At 57.2% G+C, this 16,537-nt stretch overlaps 1 protein-coding gene across 1 annotated transcript in view; it reads left to right on the top strand.

The window, feature by feature from the left end:
• The first annotated feature begins 4,621 nt into the window (after positions 1-4,621).
• PRRX2 (paired related homeobox 2) overlaps positions 4,622-16,537 on the top strand; it is a 58,730-nt gene continuing 46,814 nt past the window's right edge. The window contains exon 1 of the mRNA XM_032257561.1: positions 4,622-5,100. Within this exon, the coding sequence (XP_032113452.1) occupies positions 4,842-5,100 (259 nt within the window). The 5' untranslated portion in view covers positions 4,622-4,841. The remainder of the gene's footprint in view (positions 5,101-16,537) is intronic.

Genomic DNA, 16,537 nt, shown 5'->3' on the forward strand with positions numbered 1-16,537 from the left:
CTCCGTGGGTTAAGGCCCTGCAGGAATGGGTTATAGGTGATTTTTATTCTCTTAATTCTACTTACGCTTTCTAAAATCTCAACCATAACATATGACTTCTGCAATAAGAAAAGTTAACTTTTTCTTTTTAACACGTGAGCTCTTGAGACTGGGGCAAATATGAATTTTCACTGAAGGTCAGACCTAGGACTTATCCTTGGATGGAACCACCAATGAACGATCAGCTCCTTCTCCACGGAATCCCATCTGGTGAGCAGGAGTCCTCTCAGTTTCCCTTCCCTTTCTCCCTGGCCCACTGCAGTGCCTGGCTCAGCAACCACAGGTTGATCCGAGAGGTTCCGAACAGGAGTCCTGTTTCATCCCCCATTCTGGTTTAGCCTCTCAGATTTTTTTTTTTTTTTTTTTTGAGACAGAGTCTCACTCTTGTTGCCAAGGCTGGAGTGCAGTGGCGAGATCTCGGCCCACCACAACCTCTGCCTCCCGGGTTCAAGCAATTCTCCTGCCTCAGCCTCCTGAGTAGCTGGGACTGCAGGCATTCACCACCACATCCGGCTAATTTTGTAGTTTTAGTAGAGATGGGGTTTCTCTGTGTTGGTCAGGCTGATCTCAAACTCGCGACCTCAGGTGGTCCGCCCACCTTGGCCTCCCAAAGTGCTGGGATTACAGGCGTGAGCCACCGTGCCCGGCAGCCTCTCAGATTTATTTAAATCATCATAAAATGATTTATTTTTAGTCATATCCCTTTGGGGTGATGAGTCCCTGAGTTCTGCCCTCCTGGGGTTTCCTGGAGTTTCCTGGGGTGTATTCTCAGGCTGGATCAGGGCTGACGCTCCTACTCAGCAGGTTATAAAACAGGAGGTAAACATACTTCCACTTTTATAACATAGGACTGTAGTATACAATCCTAAACATAAAACTATATTTAGGACTGTATAATATAGGACTATCTTTCTTCATCTATCTAGATATACAGAGATAAGCTACAAAGATATATTCAAATTATCTTTAGTTCATTCCTTTTTCTTGTCTTATTGCATGGTGCCTGTGCCCCTTGCCTCACCATCCCATTCCTGCCCCAACCCCAGCCCCCAGCCCCAGGCTGGGCAAGGGAATGGGCAGCATCCGTAATGATGCCAAATCCTCAAGAGCCCTTCGGATTGAGTCTGAGTCCTTCCCATTGTCTGCAAAAATCCCTGTTTTATAGACAATGGGACAGACTCAGAGAGGATGAGCAAGTGACATATTCAAGTCCTCAGCTTGTTTTCTTTTTCTTTCTTTCTTTCTTTTTTTTTTTTTTTTGAGATGGAGTTTCACTCATGTTACCCAGGCTGGAGTGCAATGGCGCGATCTCGGCTCACCGCAACCTCTGCCTCCTGGGTTCAGGCAATTCTCCTGCCTCAGCCTCCTGAGTAGCTGGGATTACAGGCACGCACCACCATGCCCGCTAATTTTTTGTATTTTTGGTAGAGACGGGGTTTCACCATGTTGACCAGGATGGTCTCGATCTCTTGACCTCGTGATCCACCCACCTCTGCCTCCCAAAGTGTTGGGATTACAGGCTTGAGCCACCACGCCCGGCCTAAATCTTTTTTTTTTTTGAGACGGAGTTTTGCACTTGTTGCCCAGGCTGGAGTGCAATGGCGTGATCTCACCACAACCTCTGCCTCCGGGGTTCAAGCAATTCTCCTGACTCACCCTCCAGAGTAACTGGGATTACAGACATGCACTACCATGCCTGGCTCATTTTGTATTTTTAGTAGAGACGGGGTTTATTCATGTTGGTTAGGCTGGTATCAAACTTCCAACCTCAGGTGATCCACCTGCCTTGGCCTCTCAAAGTGCTAGGATTACAGCCATGACCCACTGCGCCCGGCCTCGGGAAGGTCTTGATCTGCACTCAGGAGGCTAATCCCAGACAGCCATCATTCTACAGAGGTGGAGATTACCTCTCAACATGTGTAGGGTGAGTAATGGCACGAGTGAGTGGGAGACACCACCGTGACCACTGGCCATGCCGAGAGACGGTGACACTGTACTTCCCAGCTCTGGGCCTCCCATTGTCGATCTGTAAAACAAAAGAGCTTAGACCAAAAATTTCCATGGTTCTCCCAGCTCTGGAAGAGCTTTCACCATTTTTTGCCTCAGTTTCCCCATCTGTCATCCAAGGGAATGGGACCTAGATGATCTCTCAGGCTCTTTCTGTCTCCACAGGCCAATGTCGACAGTAACCTCTGTGTGTTTTGGGCCATGGGCCCTGGAGTTCCCCTACCACGGAGTCCCCATTGTTCAAGTGATTCTTCTGCCTCAGCTCCTGAGTAGCTGGGATTACAGGTGCACACCACTACCGCCAGGCTAATTTTTGTATTTTTAGTGGAGATGGGGTTTCACTGTGTTGGCCAGGCTGGTCTTGAACTCCTGACCTCAGGTGATTCACCTGCCTTGGCCTCCCAAAGTGCTGGGATTATAGGCATGGGTCACAGCACCCAGCCAAGGTGCTGAATTTGAAGCCACATGGCAGTATGGGGCATAGCCGGGGCTGGGACCCCGTCTCCAACACAAAGCTATCCTGCCTCTGGGAGAAAGCCTGCACTCGGTGGGCTGTACTTTTCCCTCCACTCTGCGGGTTTTGCTGGGTGCATGGACAGGGTCCTCCCAGACGCCCTGAGCCCAGTAGTGGCCCCGCCCTGCTCAGTTCCTCAGAAAGCTGTTCAGCGACACACACTGTGGGCAGCACTGGGGATGCCCCGGTGCCCAGACTGGGCTCCTGCCAGCCACCTAGGACAAGGGAGACTGGTGCCTCTTTGCTGGCCTTTCTTGTTGGACACTCCTTGGGGCAGAGGTCCAAGGAAAGACAGCCCCATCATCTCCAAAGGCTGCCCTACCCGCGTGTGCCCCTGCATGGATTGCTGTGGCTAAAGACACTTGGGGGACACTCGACCTCATTTTAAAAAATTTATTTATTTATTGAGGCCGTTTCACTCTTGTCACTCAGGCTGGAGTGCAGTGGCGTGATCTTGGCTCACTGCAACCTCCACCTCCGAGGTTCAATCAATTCTCCTGCCTCAGCCTCCCCAGTAGCTGGGATTACAGGTGCCTGCCACCATGCCCAGCTAATTTTTATTTTTATTTTTTGTTTTTTTTTGTAGAGACAGGATTTCGCCATGTGGACCAGGCTGGTCTTGAACTCCTGACTTCATGCGATCCACATGCCTTGGCCTCCCAAAGTGCTGGGATTACAGGCGTGAGCCACTGGGCCAGGCCTACTCAGCCTCATTTCAAAGGCGATTCATTTCAGCGTGCCGGGGAACACAAACGACTCATGCTGTGAGGCATCACGTATTGCTAGGCTTTCCTTAAAAATAGTGCTCTGGGCTGGGCGAGGCGGCTCACACCTGTAATCCCAGTACTGTGGGAGGCCAAGGTCAGGCATTGGAACCCAGCTTGGCCAACGTGGCGAAACCCCTTCTCTACTAAAACTACAAAAATCAGCAGGGCGTGGTGATGCACACCTGTAATCCCAGCTACTCGGGAGGCTGAGGGAAGAGAATTGCTTGAACCCGGGAGGTGGAGGTTGCAGTGAGCTGATATCAGGCCACTGCACTCCAACCTGCGTGAGACTCCGTCTCAATAAATAAATAAATAAATAAATAAATAAATAAAATAGTTGTCTGCAGGCTTTCAGGGATGTGTGCGGGCCGGTCTTCCGTGTGGGAGCTGGGAAAGAATGTTTTGAAGGCTTCCTCCGGTGGTGGGCGACTTTGGCCGATGTGACTTTATGCCTCGTATGTAGTGAGGCCAGGGGACAGACGGGGACAGAGGAAGGGGTCAGCAGGCGGCTGTTCTGGGGAAATAGCCATGGCATCCGGGGGGCTAGGGTCTCAGCTCTGCTCACCCTGTACATCTTTTCTGTGCTTTCCTTGAAAAACAGAAACAAGAGGGAACACCGAAGTCTGCCTGTCTCGTTCCTGTCTCCCGTTTCAGCCTCAGGCTGGCAGTCCTCTGTGCGCGCGCTAGAAACTGCAGCGAAGCGCGGGCCTCCCCGCTTGGTTTTCCTTGGGGAAGGGCCTGAGGCCTCCTGGGGGTGGGCACCAAGTGTGCGTGAGGGGACCTGGCAAGGAGCAGCGTGGGGAGAGGCGGAGTGGGGGCGTCGCGTGCTCCCCGGGAGCTTGAGGATGCGCTGCCTTCGGTGGCGGGGAGACAGCCTTGGGGCGGGTGGAGTGCACCGAGCTCTCTGGGTCAGCGCGGGCGGGGCCGGCGTCGGGGACGACGAGGGAAGGGAGGCTGGGGCTGGGAGTGGGGGGCTCTTCCCCGTCGTCTCCTGGCCGCCCCCTCCACCTGAGGAGGCGATTGTAAAGGGAGGGGGGACGCCCTCTGCCACCACCTCCCAGGCACTTGGGAGATGGAAAACGACAAAATGCGGAATCTCCCCCTCCCTAAAATGTGGGTGGGGAGGGTGAAGGGAGGACACCCCTTCCCCGCCCCCCGCGCCAGCCTCCGCCCGGCTCCGCCGGGGACCCCTCCCCGCGGTCGGGGTGGGGGCGGGCGAGGAGCGCGGGGAGGGAGCGGAGGGGAGGACAGGGGCGAGGTCTGCTTCAAGAAGGGGCGTGTGGCCGGAGCAGCGCGTGCTCCAGCGGCTCCGGAGCGAGCGACCGCCGCGGCAAAGGGGAGGGCGGAAAGTTTGTTTCCCCGACGTCAGCGCCGGGCGGGCCGTGGAGCCGGGAGGCGGCGGGAGCCTGGCAGAGCGCGGGGCGGCCGGGGCGCTCGCTCCGACCCGCGCCCGCGACCTCTCCTGGGACCCGCGCCCGCGACCCCCGCCGGCCTCCCCTGGGCTGCTCGCGGGCATGGACAGCGCGGCCGCCGCCTTTGCCCTGGACAAGCCGGCGCTGGGCCCGGTGCCGCCGCCGCCGCCGCCCGCGATCGGGCCAGGGGACTGCGCCCAGGCGCGCAAGAACTTCTCGGTGAGCCACCTCCTGGACCTAGAGGAGGTGGCGGCAGCCGGGCGGCTGGCGGCGCGCCCCGGGGCCAGGGCCGAGGCGCGGGAGGGCGCGGCGCGGGAGCCGTCCGGGGGCAGCAGCGGCAGCGAGGCGGCGCCGCAGGACGGTGAGTGCGGCCGGCCGGGGACTGGAGCGGCGGGGCCGGGGCGCGCGAAGATGCGGGGCGCGGTAGGCGGCGGGACCTCCAGCCGCGCGTGTAGGTGACGGTGTGGGCGGCAGTGGACCAGAACTCAGGGCTGGGGGAGGGGGACCCTCTTCGAGTCTTGGGGCGTGTCCCCACGGGAAAGCCCGCTGCCTTCGCGCCCCAGTGCTCGGCTCCGGAACAGCCTGGGAAGTGGGTGTGGCTGCTGCCGCGTTACCACTAGGGAAACCGAGACCTGAGTGGGGCAAAACTGCTGAGCTGCACGTTGGGGTTTCAAACCTGCCGTCTCCCTGCCGTCTCCCTTCTGCATGAGCGAGGGCCGCCCCAGCTCCTCCTCCGTCTTAGGTTGGCCTCTTTGGGGGGCGACGGTGCCTGTCCACCCCCGCCCCCAGTTTGCCCCGGGAGCAGCTGCCTCGGTGGAATGGGCCCAGCCAGGCCTCTCTTCCCTGCGGAGGTTAAAGGTCATCAGGAAGGGGCTTTAAAAACAAACAACCCACCCAAGTGGCCTTTTTCAAAAAGTGACACAGGATGGCAGGGTCCTCAGCCCTTGGTAAGAAGGGGAGGGATGGGGAGAAGATGGAGAAAAAGCAAAGGCCCAGCCCTGGCCGGTTCAGTGGGGGAAGGGAGGGGAGGACCAGAGTCCTCACGCGCCGCTCAGCGCACACAGCATGGGAGCCGGGTGGTCTGAGACCAGGCCCCTGTCCCCTAGCTCTGGGGGTGGCTGGCCTGCTCGGGGCTCTGGGGCCCTGAAGTGTGCCACCTGACTCCAGCAGCCTGGGGAGCCTGCTCCCTGCACCAGCCTCCAGGTCCCAGGGTGCCCAGGCTGGCTGCATTCCTCAGCTTTTCAGAGACAGGAGGTGGAGGGAAAACAGAGGTGGTGACTGTAGCCTGGTCTGAAACCATGTGTGTTGGCGGGGACGCCTGCGACACGCTTGCCGTTCACGGGGCACCTTCTGAGTGCACCCAGCTGCTGCCAGCCTGCGGCTGAGATGAGGCCACTGACTCCCTCTTGGCAGCAGCTGCCACTCACCGGCCACGGTGGACTGCGCACCCTCCGCAGCCAGTGTGAGGCCGGCAGACCTCCCAGGAGGTGGGGTTTAGCTCCCCAATGGAAAAAGGGAGGGAGAGGTCCACTCTGTCCGGGAGGAAAGTAGGTGTCCCCTGGTTTGTGGTGGGGGAATGCCCTGCCTGCCCAAGGTCATTTGAGGACCTCAGCAGCTCTGAGCCGGCCCCCACCCCCAGGACAGAAGAGAGGTCCTGGTTTTACCCTAAGGAAGGGAGACTCCAGGGGTTGGGAAGAGACAGAGGAACCACTGGAAGGTGAAGGGAAAGAAGGAAGGGGGGACATGGAAAGAGGGAGAGAGGGAGGGACAGAGGCAGAGGAAGGAAGGGAGAGGAGGGGGTGCAGAGGGGTGAGGAGGGAAGGAAGGGGGCCAGGGTGTCTTGTACTCCAGTCCTGGCCGGGGGACAGGATGCCCATTTCTGCCCTACCCCTGCTGTGGGGAGAGACAGGGAGGCCGTGCTTCTCCCCGACACAGTGTAGAAGGTCTCTGGTGTCGGGTTTCCCTGGGATCCCAGAACAGCTAGTGTCAGCTGGGGATGTGAGCGCCTGGACAAAGTCCTTGGCAGCCTCCGGGCAGCTGGATGTGCAGTGGGTCTTCCCAGCAGCCTCCTGGGGCTGGCCATCCTCCTGGAGAGCCCATGGGGCCTGCAGCCCTTCTCCTAAGAAGGGGCGTTGGCACACTGGGAGTACCCAGGCTTGCTTGGGACACACTGGGTGTGGGATCAGGTGGGGTTGAGTCTGGGCCAGGCTCCAGGAGGCGCTTGTGGAGTGGCCCCTGTTTTGGAAGCTGCCTAACTCTGCCCTAGAGAGGATGGAGCTCTGGCAGGGAGCGTCCCTGGGCTCTGCCCAGGGTGTGGGTCCGGGTCTGGGTCTGCAGGCAGGAGGTGAAGAGAGGGGCCTGTGGGCCAGGCACCAGTTTCCCGCTCATCCCTCTGGGTCAGACCGCTCCACCCACTGCCACTTGCTGTGGATTCCCAAGTCCTGAAGGCTCCCAAAGTGGGAGAGATGGGGTCCCTCTTTCTCCCATTCTGGACCCTTCAAAAGTGGGCAGCCAAACCTTGCTGCGGTTGCCGGGACTCCAGACCCCAGGCCAGGGGGCTGCGTATTGGGCTGCGGCACGGTCCTCCAGTCCCGGACTTACAGGAGCCCAGGAACCTCACCGGGGATCCAGACTTGCTTGGAGGTGGGTTTCCTATGGTTCTTGAGTTGTTTTCAGGTCCAAAGAAAGAGATGGTCTGGCTGGGGGCGGTGGCTCACGCCTGTAACCGCAATGCTTTGGGAGGCTGAGGTGGGTGGATCACCTGAATTCAGGAGTTTGAGACCAGCCTGGCCAACATGGTGAAACCCCGTCTCTATGAAAAATACCAAAAACAAAAAAAAAAAAAAAAAAGCTGGGCACGGTGGAAGGTGCCTGTAGTTCCAGCTACTCAGGAGGCTGAGGCAGGAGAATCGCTTGAACCTGGGAGTCAGAGGTTGCAGTGATCTGAGATCCTGCCGCTACACTCCAGCCTGGCAACAGAGCGAGATTCTGTCTCAAAAAAAAAAAAAAAAAAAAAAAAAGAAAGAAAGAAAAGAAAAAGAAGAGTGAACGGGTGACACCAATGAGTTAGTAATTAATGTGTCTTCAATCTGCTGGGGTAGCAGGTACCAGTACATAAAGCCTGCTATTGCCAATGACTTTCTAAGACCAGGCTCCCCCTAGAAATGGCTGGGAAGGCTGTGGCTTCGCCAGTGACTCAGAACAAATCAGGGTCTCGGGTTCCTTCCTCCCCAGTCAAACGCTGAGGGCTGCACCCAGCGCTGAGCTATGCCAAACACGTTAGGAAAACAAACTCTAGTTTGCTGCCTTTGCAGTGACTGACAGCAAAAGAAACCACGGGAACGACTGAGATTTTCTCTAAAGCATTCCCTCCTGTGGGCAGGGCGGAGACAGGGACATGGACAAACTCTGGAAATAACAGAGCCCCTACAGCCAGGCAGGGGTGAGGCCTCCGGCCAGGGCTCAGGGCTGGTGCCTGCTTTGGAAAACCCCAGGATTCACTGCAGGAGAAACTAAAGGATACCTTGTGGATTCACTTTTCAGAGATTCGGGAAGATGAAGTGCTTGTGTCTAGGGCACGGGACAAGCCAGGGTGGGCTGGGAGCCCTCAGGGGGCTGTCGGTGCGTCTGTGACTCGGAGTGAGTCTCGCTTGTGGTGGGGGTCCCCCAGGGCTCCGCACGGCTGGAAGGGACCCCTGAGTTGAAAAGATTGGCAGACCTGCCTTCGGTGATTTTTTGTTGCAGTGAAAGATGGCTAACATCAGATCTGCCACTGTCACCATTTACAAGAATGCAGTCCAGTGGTGCGAAGTCCACTGACATTGCCATGCATCTGTGACCACCATCCATCTCCAGAACTTTCTCATCTTCCCAGACTGAAACTGCACCCCCTTGAACATGCATCCCCCTCCCCCAGCCCCTGGCACCCAGCATTCCACCTCCTGTCTCTGTGGATTTGACTCCTAGGGATCTTGTATGTGAGTGGAATCCTGCAGTATCTGCCCCTCTGTGACCACCTTATTTCACTTAGTGCGGCATCTGCAGGGCTCACCCATGTAACATGTGTCAGAATCTCCTTCCTTCTTAAAGCTGACTCACATTCCACTGTACCGACGGACCACACTGTGCGTATCGGTTCACGCATCTACAGACCCCGGGGGTTGTTCCCGCCTGCCATGCACAGCATCATTGTGGACACAGGTGTCCGACTCTCCATTCAAGTCCCTGCTTTTCATGATTCGGGGTATCTACGCAGCGTTGAAATGACTACATCCTATGGTAGCTCTACCTTTATTTTTTATTTTTATTTTTTCTTTGATGGAGTCTTGCTCCATCACCCAGGCTGGAGTGCAGGGGCTCAGTCTCACTCACTGCAACCCCCGCCTCCTGGTTTCAGGTGGTTCTCCTGCCTCAGCCTCCCGGGTAGCTGGGATTACAGGTGCATCCACCGTACCTGGCTAATTTTTAGTAGAGACAGGTTGGTCAGGCTGGCCTTGAACTCCTGACCTCGGGTGATCCGCCTGCCTTGGCCTCCCAGAGTGCTGGGATTATAGGAGTGAGCCACCTCACCAGGCCCTACCTTTAAATTTGTTAAGGGACCATAATACTGTTTTCCACGGCTGACTTCAGTTTTGAACTGGCCTTCCTGTAACTGATTCTGAAACATGGCATCAGCACAAGACCGGAGCCAGGTTTTAGGGGAAGAGACAAAGGGGTTCCTTCAGAGCCCAGCCTTTGAAAGACAGCTTGCCTAACTTCTCCCTCCCCTCTCCCCTTCCTTCCCCTTTCTCTATTTCCTGGGGAAAGGGGCGTTGTGCAGTCAGTGAGCACTGACTGGGGGACCGGCATGCTCCGGTCCAGGTCCTGGCTTTTGGACACAACCTGACCTTGGTTGTGTCATGTCCCCTCTCTGTGCCTCGTTCGCCACCTGAACAGCGGGAGATGGCGTACAAGGGTTGGGAGACCCTCTCGACTGAGATGATTTGACCCAGGCTTAGGAACCCCATGATGGGCGCCCCTCCGGGGGATGTGGAGTCTGTGAGCCTGGGTCTGAGCTGGGCCTGGTGCCTGGACGCTCAGACATGTGACCCTGTCTCAGCAGGATCCTGGGAGCAGCGAGGGAGGAGGAGTGAGCAGCCAGAGGCTGCGTGCCCAGAGGGCTTTCCGTTTGAGAACTGCTGGGCCTCCCTGGGTGGCTGGGGGCGGGACAGTGGCCCGCGTTGCATCTCCGCCTTTTTGCCAGGGAGGGTTGGTTCATTGCTTGTGGTTCCAGGACGTCTTGCGCCTCAGTCCAGTAGGTCATCGGGCTGGGGCTTGGCCTGGCACAGGGGACTCAGACCAGCTTGCTCTTCTCTGTGGGCAGAAGCTCAACAGGCTGGAGCCACCACTGTCCCCTCCCAGAAAACTCCAAAAAAGTAGCTTGGAACAGTAGTGACAGCACCTGCTTACACGCCACCCTTGAGGCCTGAAAAGAACCTTGAGACTATGCCCTAAGTCCATGCAGGAAAGAAAAAAAAGAACCCGAGACTCAGAGTTACCATCTATGGGATGGGAACGAGGGCTGTGGTCTCCCTCATAGTGGTGCAGTGAGCCCGGAGTGGATGGGGGTCCTGGGGTCCATGCCTGGGGCAAAGGACGTGCTTGGTAAATCGTCTCCACTGCAGCTCCCAGAGACGCTCTATGAGGGCCTGCCAGGCAGGCGAGACTGGTGATGCCATCCCTATATTTTGGAGGCCCAGAGAGGCAAAGCAGCCTGCCTGAGGCCTCACAGCTGGGAAAGGAGGGGAGGGATTTGGTTTTGGATCGTTAAGTCCAGACCTCCCTCTCCTGCCCTGTCCTTGGGCTGGGGGAGTCAGGGAAGGGGAGCCCACCTGGCTGTTGGGGAGATTCTGGCTGAGGCTTGTTAGGGACCAAAGCGGGTGAGAGGGACAGGCCCCAGGGGCCGGCACAGAACGGGCTCTGGGATGGACCTGTGCCTATGTTAGGCGTTTCTGGGTGGTAGAGGCAGGAAGGAAGGTTTGGGGTGGGTTGTTCCGGGCAAGGACGTGCGGTCAGGCTGGACGAGGCAGAACCTGGGGCACATCCGTGGTTTCCTAGACCCTAAAGGACAGTGGCTGACCCAGGGTGGAGGGGGAGCTTGGGGGTGATTTAAGGGGAGCCAGTGCCTCCCCGAACATACCCTACAGCAGTACACCACCCTGGGCCAGAGGCCGCGCCAGTGGAGTAGAAGGGGTGGCCCTGGCGGGGCTGAAGGAAGGCGTGAGGGGACGGGGTGAGAGTGACCTGAAGCCTCGTGGACACAGCGGCCATGTGCTCTGCATGTGGGCCGAAGCGTCACAAGCCTCACTGCAGTTCTCCTTCCACCAGCCGTATGAAGCGGGTTCTGTGATTCTCCCCATTTTAAGAAGAGGGAAACTGAGGCTCAGAGAAGGTCACATCATTCCCATTCCTGTAAGATTCCAGCCTGGCCTTCCTGTTCCAAAGCCCCCGCTCTCCACCACTACCCGCAGCTGCCCCGGCTCCCGAGAATGCTGGGGTGGCCTGACCAGGGATGTCCACTCCCAGGCAGGCGTGGGCTGCTTTCAGGAAGCCGTGAGGTGGCCCAGGTCAGGGGTTCTCCATAGTATCTCCAGCAGCCTGGCCTGGGTCACAGGTGTGAGGGAGATGGGTCAGGCCCGGGGAGTGGGGACAGCCCAGCGCTGGGGTGTGTGAAGTGGAAGTGGTGGGGCCGCCCTTCCCCTCCTGCTGGGAAATAACCGGAACAGCCACCCTCACCTGTCTCCCGGAGGCACGAGCCCCCCTGTCTCTGGGAATAGCGAAAGGACAGATTCCCTTTCCCGCTCCATCCCCAGCTCCCGCACTTGTTCATTCATTCATTCATTCATTCATTCATTTACAGTCATTTTCCAAATACCTATAAGGTGTCAATTCTGGCCGGGCGTGGTGGCTCACGCCTGTAATCCCAGCACTTTGGGAGGCGGAGGTGGGTGGATCACCTGAGGTCGGGGGTTCAAGACCAGCCTGACCAACATGGAGAAACCCTGTTTTTACTAAAAATACAAAAAAGTAGCCAGGTGTGATGGTATATGCCTATAATCCCAGCTACTTGGGAGGCCGAGGCAGGAGAATTGCTTGAACCGGGGAGGCGGAGGTTGCAGTGAGCCAAGATCACGCCACTGCACTCCAGCCTGGGCAACAAGAGCAAAACTCTGTCTCAAAAAAAAAAAAAAAAAAAAGAAAGTGTCAATCCTGAGTTCCACTGCTGGCCTGTGGTTCCCAGATTTCCAGTTTTCAAATGCAGCAATGCAGAAACAGCTCCAGTCACTGAGGAAGCGGCATACAGTGGACAGCATGAAAGATTTGCCAAGAAAAGCCATTTACTCACAACCCTCATGTCCCCACCCTTTCATCCAAGAAATAACTTTTGAGTATCTTCATCTCTGAGTAAAGAAAGGCTCTTGGCCAGGCAAGGTGGCTCAAGCCTGTAATCCTAGCACTTTGGGAGACTGAGGCGGGAGGATTGTTTGAGCCCAGCTTGAGCAATATGGTGAGACCTCATCTCTGCAAAAAATGAAAATTTAAAAAAAAAATTATCTGGGCATGATAGCATGCACCTGCAGCTGCAGCTACTCGGGACACTGAGACAGGAGGATCCCTTGAGCCCAGGAGTTCGAGGCTGCAGTAAGCCGTGATCACACCACTGCACTCCAGCCTGGACCACAGAACAAGACCCTGTCTCAAAAAATAAAAACAAACAAACAAAAGAAAGAAAGGTTCTCAAAATCGACTTAATTTAGCTTCATAAAAAGCTCACTCATTGCCCCTATTTTTCTCATTTTGTTGGTGAAAACTTTGTCCTAGGCTGGCATTTGGGAACCACATGGTCTGGCTTTCCCAGACTCCCAGACACAAAGACACACACAGACCCACCCCCGCCATGCCACATACACACACCGTGCACACGTGCATCCCCTATCGTGAGGGCTCCAGCCCGGTCCCCGATGGAGCCCTGGCTGTTAGCGGTCCGGGCAGCCTCGGCGGCTCGAGAGTAGATGGGCAGATCGTCTGCACCGGCGTGGGCCAAGGGTTAAGTGCCTTTTGCGAGGTGGTGAGTAGGAGAGAGCGTGGGAGCTTCCTGTTTAGTCAGAGGGGGGCTGGGGCAGTTATCTCGCCGGCTCCCACACCGAGCAGACAAAGAGATGGGGTGCCCGGCGGTCAGCATCCTGCAGGTAGGGAGGTGACACGGGGCAGGGGGGCAGGTGGCAGAGCATCCCTAGGAGGGGCAGAGCTGGCCACGACTGCCCCTCCCAAGGAGCATGGGCTTGCCGGGACACCCCACTCCGGCCGGAACCCAGGAGCCACGGAATCGCACCAAGTCCTGGAATAAAGGTTGTTACCAGAACCAGAAAGTACTGGTACCCGCTTGCTCTCGCTGCCATGAGCCCAGGTCCAGGCGCCTGCTCTGTGTCCCTTCCACATCAGGGAAGCTGTGTGTGCCCAGCCGGGTTCTGGGGGGCCACCAAGATGGCAGGATGGGTCCACAGGGGGCCCTTGATGGCTAATGATATCTTTTCCTGTGTCCTAAAAATGAAGCAGGCTCTGGAAGATATTATGTTGGTTTCTCTCTGTGATGGATTCTGCTTTTCTGTGCGTGGGATGGGCAGCCGAGACCTTCCGGTTTGGGGGTGGTGGGAGGGGCTAGGAGAGGGTGGGGGCGACGGGTTATGGAGCTGCCAAGGAGCTGAGGCCTGTAGGATTGGGGACCGGGCAACAGGCTGGGGGCTGCAAAATGTGCAGTCTCTGGAGGAGGTTTGGGGGTGACATAGTAACAGGGAAGGAGACCCAGGCTGAGAGGCCTGGAAACTTCCACAGAGGGGCCCTCCCCTGAGAGCTGAACGAACACATGGGTTGCTGGAGATTTGACAAGGTGAGGACAGGGAACCTTCCGTCACTGTGGCCAGAGAGGCAGTAAGAGGGGCCCCAGACTAGGAGTCAGGACACGGGGTTCCTGCCTCGCCCGGCCCAGCCCTACAGGCTGAGACACACACTGCCATGGGTCCGAGCCTCAGTGTCCCCATCTGCCAGACAAGAAGGGTGGACATCTGTTTCTGGACATACGTTGTGTGGTCCCAGGAGTCACTGCGTTAGAATCACTCAGGGAGCTGGTGCAGTTCGGGGCCCCACCCGGACCCACCGGATCAGACTCGGAGCCCTGGCCAGTGCGTCCACATTTGGGTTGGAATGCAGGGGTGATGTGATCAGACGATTCCTGTCTCTTCTCTGCCAGTATCCTGACCCCCTCTAGCTTTGGTGGCCCGGGTTGGGGTGTAGGGACAGTCAGAAACCTCCCTGCTGAGCTAGGAGTCTCCGGAAAAGCCCCTTCCTGGCATCCTGCCCACACCTTCTACCCCCATGCTACCCTCCCTCCCCTTGTAGGACTCCCTTGGGGATGGGGACCTGCTGTCCCCAGGGGGCATCCTCCTCACCCCAGACTTTGTCACGCTGCCCCACCCCACCTCCCTGTCTGTCCTCCCCCACTGCTGGGCTCCCTCTTGCCATGGGCACAGACGTTTACACGCCAGAGATGGCGTTATTAAAAATGACATTTAACCAGAGCTGGAATTACCACGTGGATGGCTGCAAACCTCGGAATCAAAGCGGGAGCCGCCGGGCGAGCGCGCCTGGCAGGGGCCCCTTGGCCTCTGTCTCCACCAGAGCTCTGCGCGGGCCTCCCATATAAAACCCCACAGAACTCTGAGGTCTTGAAAGCCAGTGCACCTCCTTTCATTAGACTAACAAATAACACGTAACAGAAAACAGCTGTTAACAGCAGCCCTTAATGCTCTCAAGATGCTGCTGCAGGCAGCCCGTCCAGCTAGTGGGCAGCCAGTGGGCAGGGCAGCTGCACGGGCCCAGGTGGAGGCTGCCCCCCCAGGTGGGTGTAGAATGCCTGGCACCCTCCTGTTTTCTGGGGCCTCCGTCTGCACACTCTGGGACCCAGGAGGCTCCTTCTCCTTCTGTCCTTCCTCTGGCTTAGTCACCCCCCTCCTTGCTGAGACCCCGTGTCTGAGGGTCTGATTGCACGGGGTTGGGCTGTAGGATGGTGGGCATCAGGGGTGGCATGGCCAAGGACATGAAAAGCAAAGGCCAGATCTTGAGTTCCAGCCCCGCCTCTGGCCCGCTGAGTGATCATGGCCAGTTTCTCTCCCAGCTTCTCATTTGCCATCTGGGGAGGACAAGAGTCATGCCTCCTTGTAGGGAGGTTTTGAGGATTTGGGAGATGATGGAAGTGGAGTACTCAGCAGGCAGCCAGACAGTGCTCAGAATAGAGAGTATCTGAGATCATCATTACAGCTGAGGAAGCTGGAGCTCAGAGAGGTTAAGCGACTTGCCCAAGGTCACACAGCGGGTAGGGAAGCTGCAGAGCCCAGGTGCTTTCAGGACACTGTGAGGCAGGGATTGAGGCATTCAGAAATGGATCTGACCTAGCCCCTGCCCTCAGAGGGCTTCCAGTCCACAGCTGACGCAGAAGATGAGCTCCCTCGCCCAGGCTGAGGCCCGGCAACCCCTGGAGGCTCCCACCGCTAACCCTGCGGGCGTGGAAGCCAGAGGGGCCTCCAGATGCAGACATCATTCCAGGTGCAGGTGCTGGGAGTCTCAGGGCCTCCCCAGAGCCCAAAGCGCGATCCCCACAGCTTAGAGGGGCTCTGTCCTCAAGCCTGGAGAAGGAAGGGCTGCATCCTTGGCTAGGGAGACAAAACCAGAGAAAACCTCCCAAAGTTGGGAAGAAAGACAAATGGGCATTTAGTTTCATTTCCCCTCATGATGAGGCCACAGAAAAGAGACTCCTTTGCCTTCCCCCTAAGAGACTGTGTGTTAAACTCCGTGCCTCCCAACTCCCCTCCAAGATCTGCTCTGCATTTTGGTTCCAGGAAAACTGCATAGGACTCTCCTCATTTGCTCTTGTATTCAGTGCACATGCGTGTTGTTTTGAGATGCTGGGAAAATCCCAGTGAACAGGCCAACCCTGGTCCCCCCAGGCATAAGCTTAGCACGAAGGCGCCCCCCGCCGATCCTGTTCTTATCATCTGCCAGGCTCTGAACCCTGGGATTGCTGCGTAGCCTCTCACAGAATCACTCAGCAGCCTCACGAGAGAGGTGAAGCTTTATCCCTGTCTTACAGGCAAGGAAACTGAGGCTCAGAAGGATAAAGTGACTCGACCCAGGAAATATGCAGTGATCCCCAGAGCCCAGGTATCACTCGGGCCACCTGGCGCCAGTGCCCCAGATGGCCAGGGAGCCACGCAGGGTTCTTTTGCTAGAAACAGTCTAGGCTCTGTCCCTGGGGGCGGCCCAGAAGGGACAGGGGATTTCTCCCCACCTCCCCGGTTCCCACCTGGTGACCTCTGCAGTGTCCTGAGGAAGGCCCTCTTTTCCAGGGACACACCCATGCAGACACTGGCCCATGGCATAGTCAGGCCGGGAGGCTCCAGGCCTCGCTGTGATGGGAAGGGGGGTGACCAGGGAGGAGCCCTTGCCTTAGGGAAGCTCATGTTTCCTAGAGACATCATGTTTTAATTGGAAGGCCAGCCTCTCCCACAGAGCTGGCTGCCCCACGACCACAGCCCCAGGGGAGGAGAGCGTCAGGGCTGAAAGCGGGAAATTGCTGGAGACAAGAAGTCAAAACGGGCTACTCTGGTTTCACTGGGAAGGAAGAAAGAAAAGGCAAAGATCTAAACCGGCTGAGAGCGGGGTTGCTGTTGCAGCAGATTCAAGGCTGGGGCTGCTTTTTCTTTTTT

Source organism: Sapajus apella, unplaced genomic scaffold (assembly GCF_009761245.1).
Source record: "Sapajus apella isolate SASKATOON/1434 unplaced genomic scaffold, GSC_monkey_1.0 scaffold97, whole genome shotgun sequence".
Lineage (NCBI taxonomy): Eukaryota > Metazoa > Chordata > Mammalia > Primates > Cebidae > Sapajus > Sapajus apella.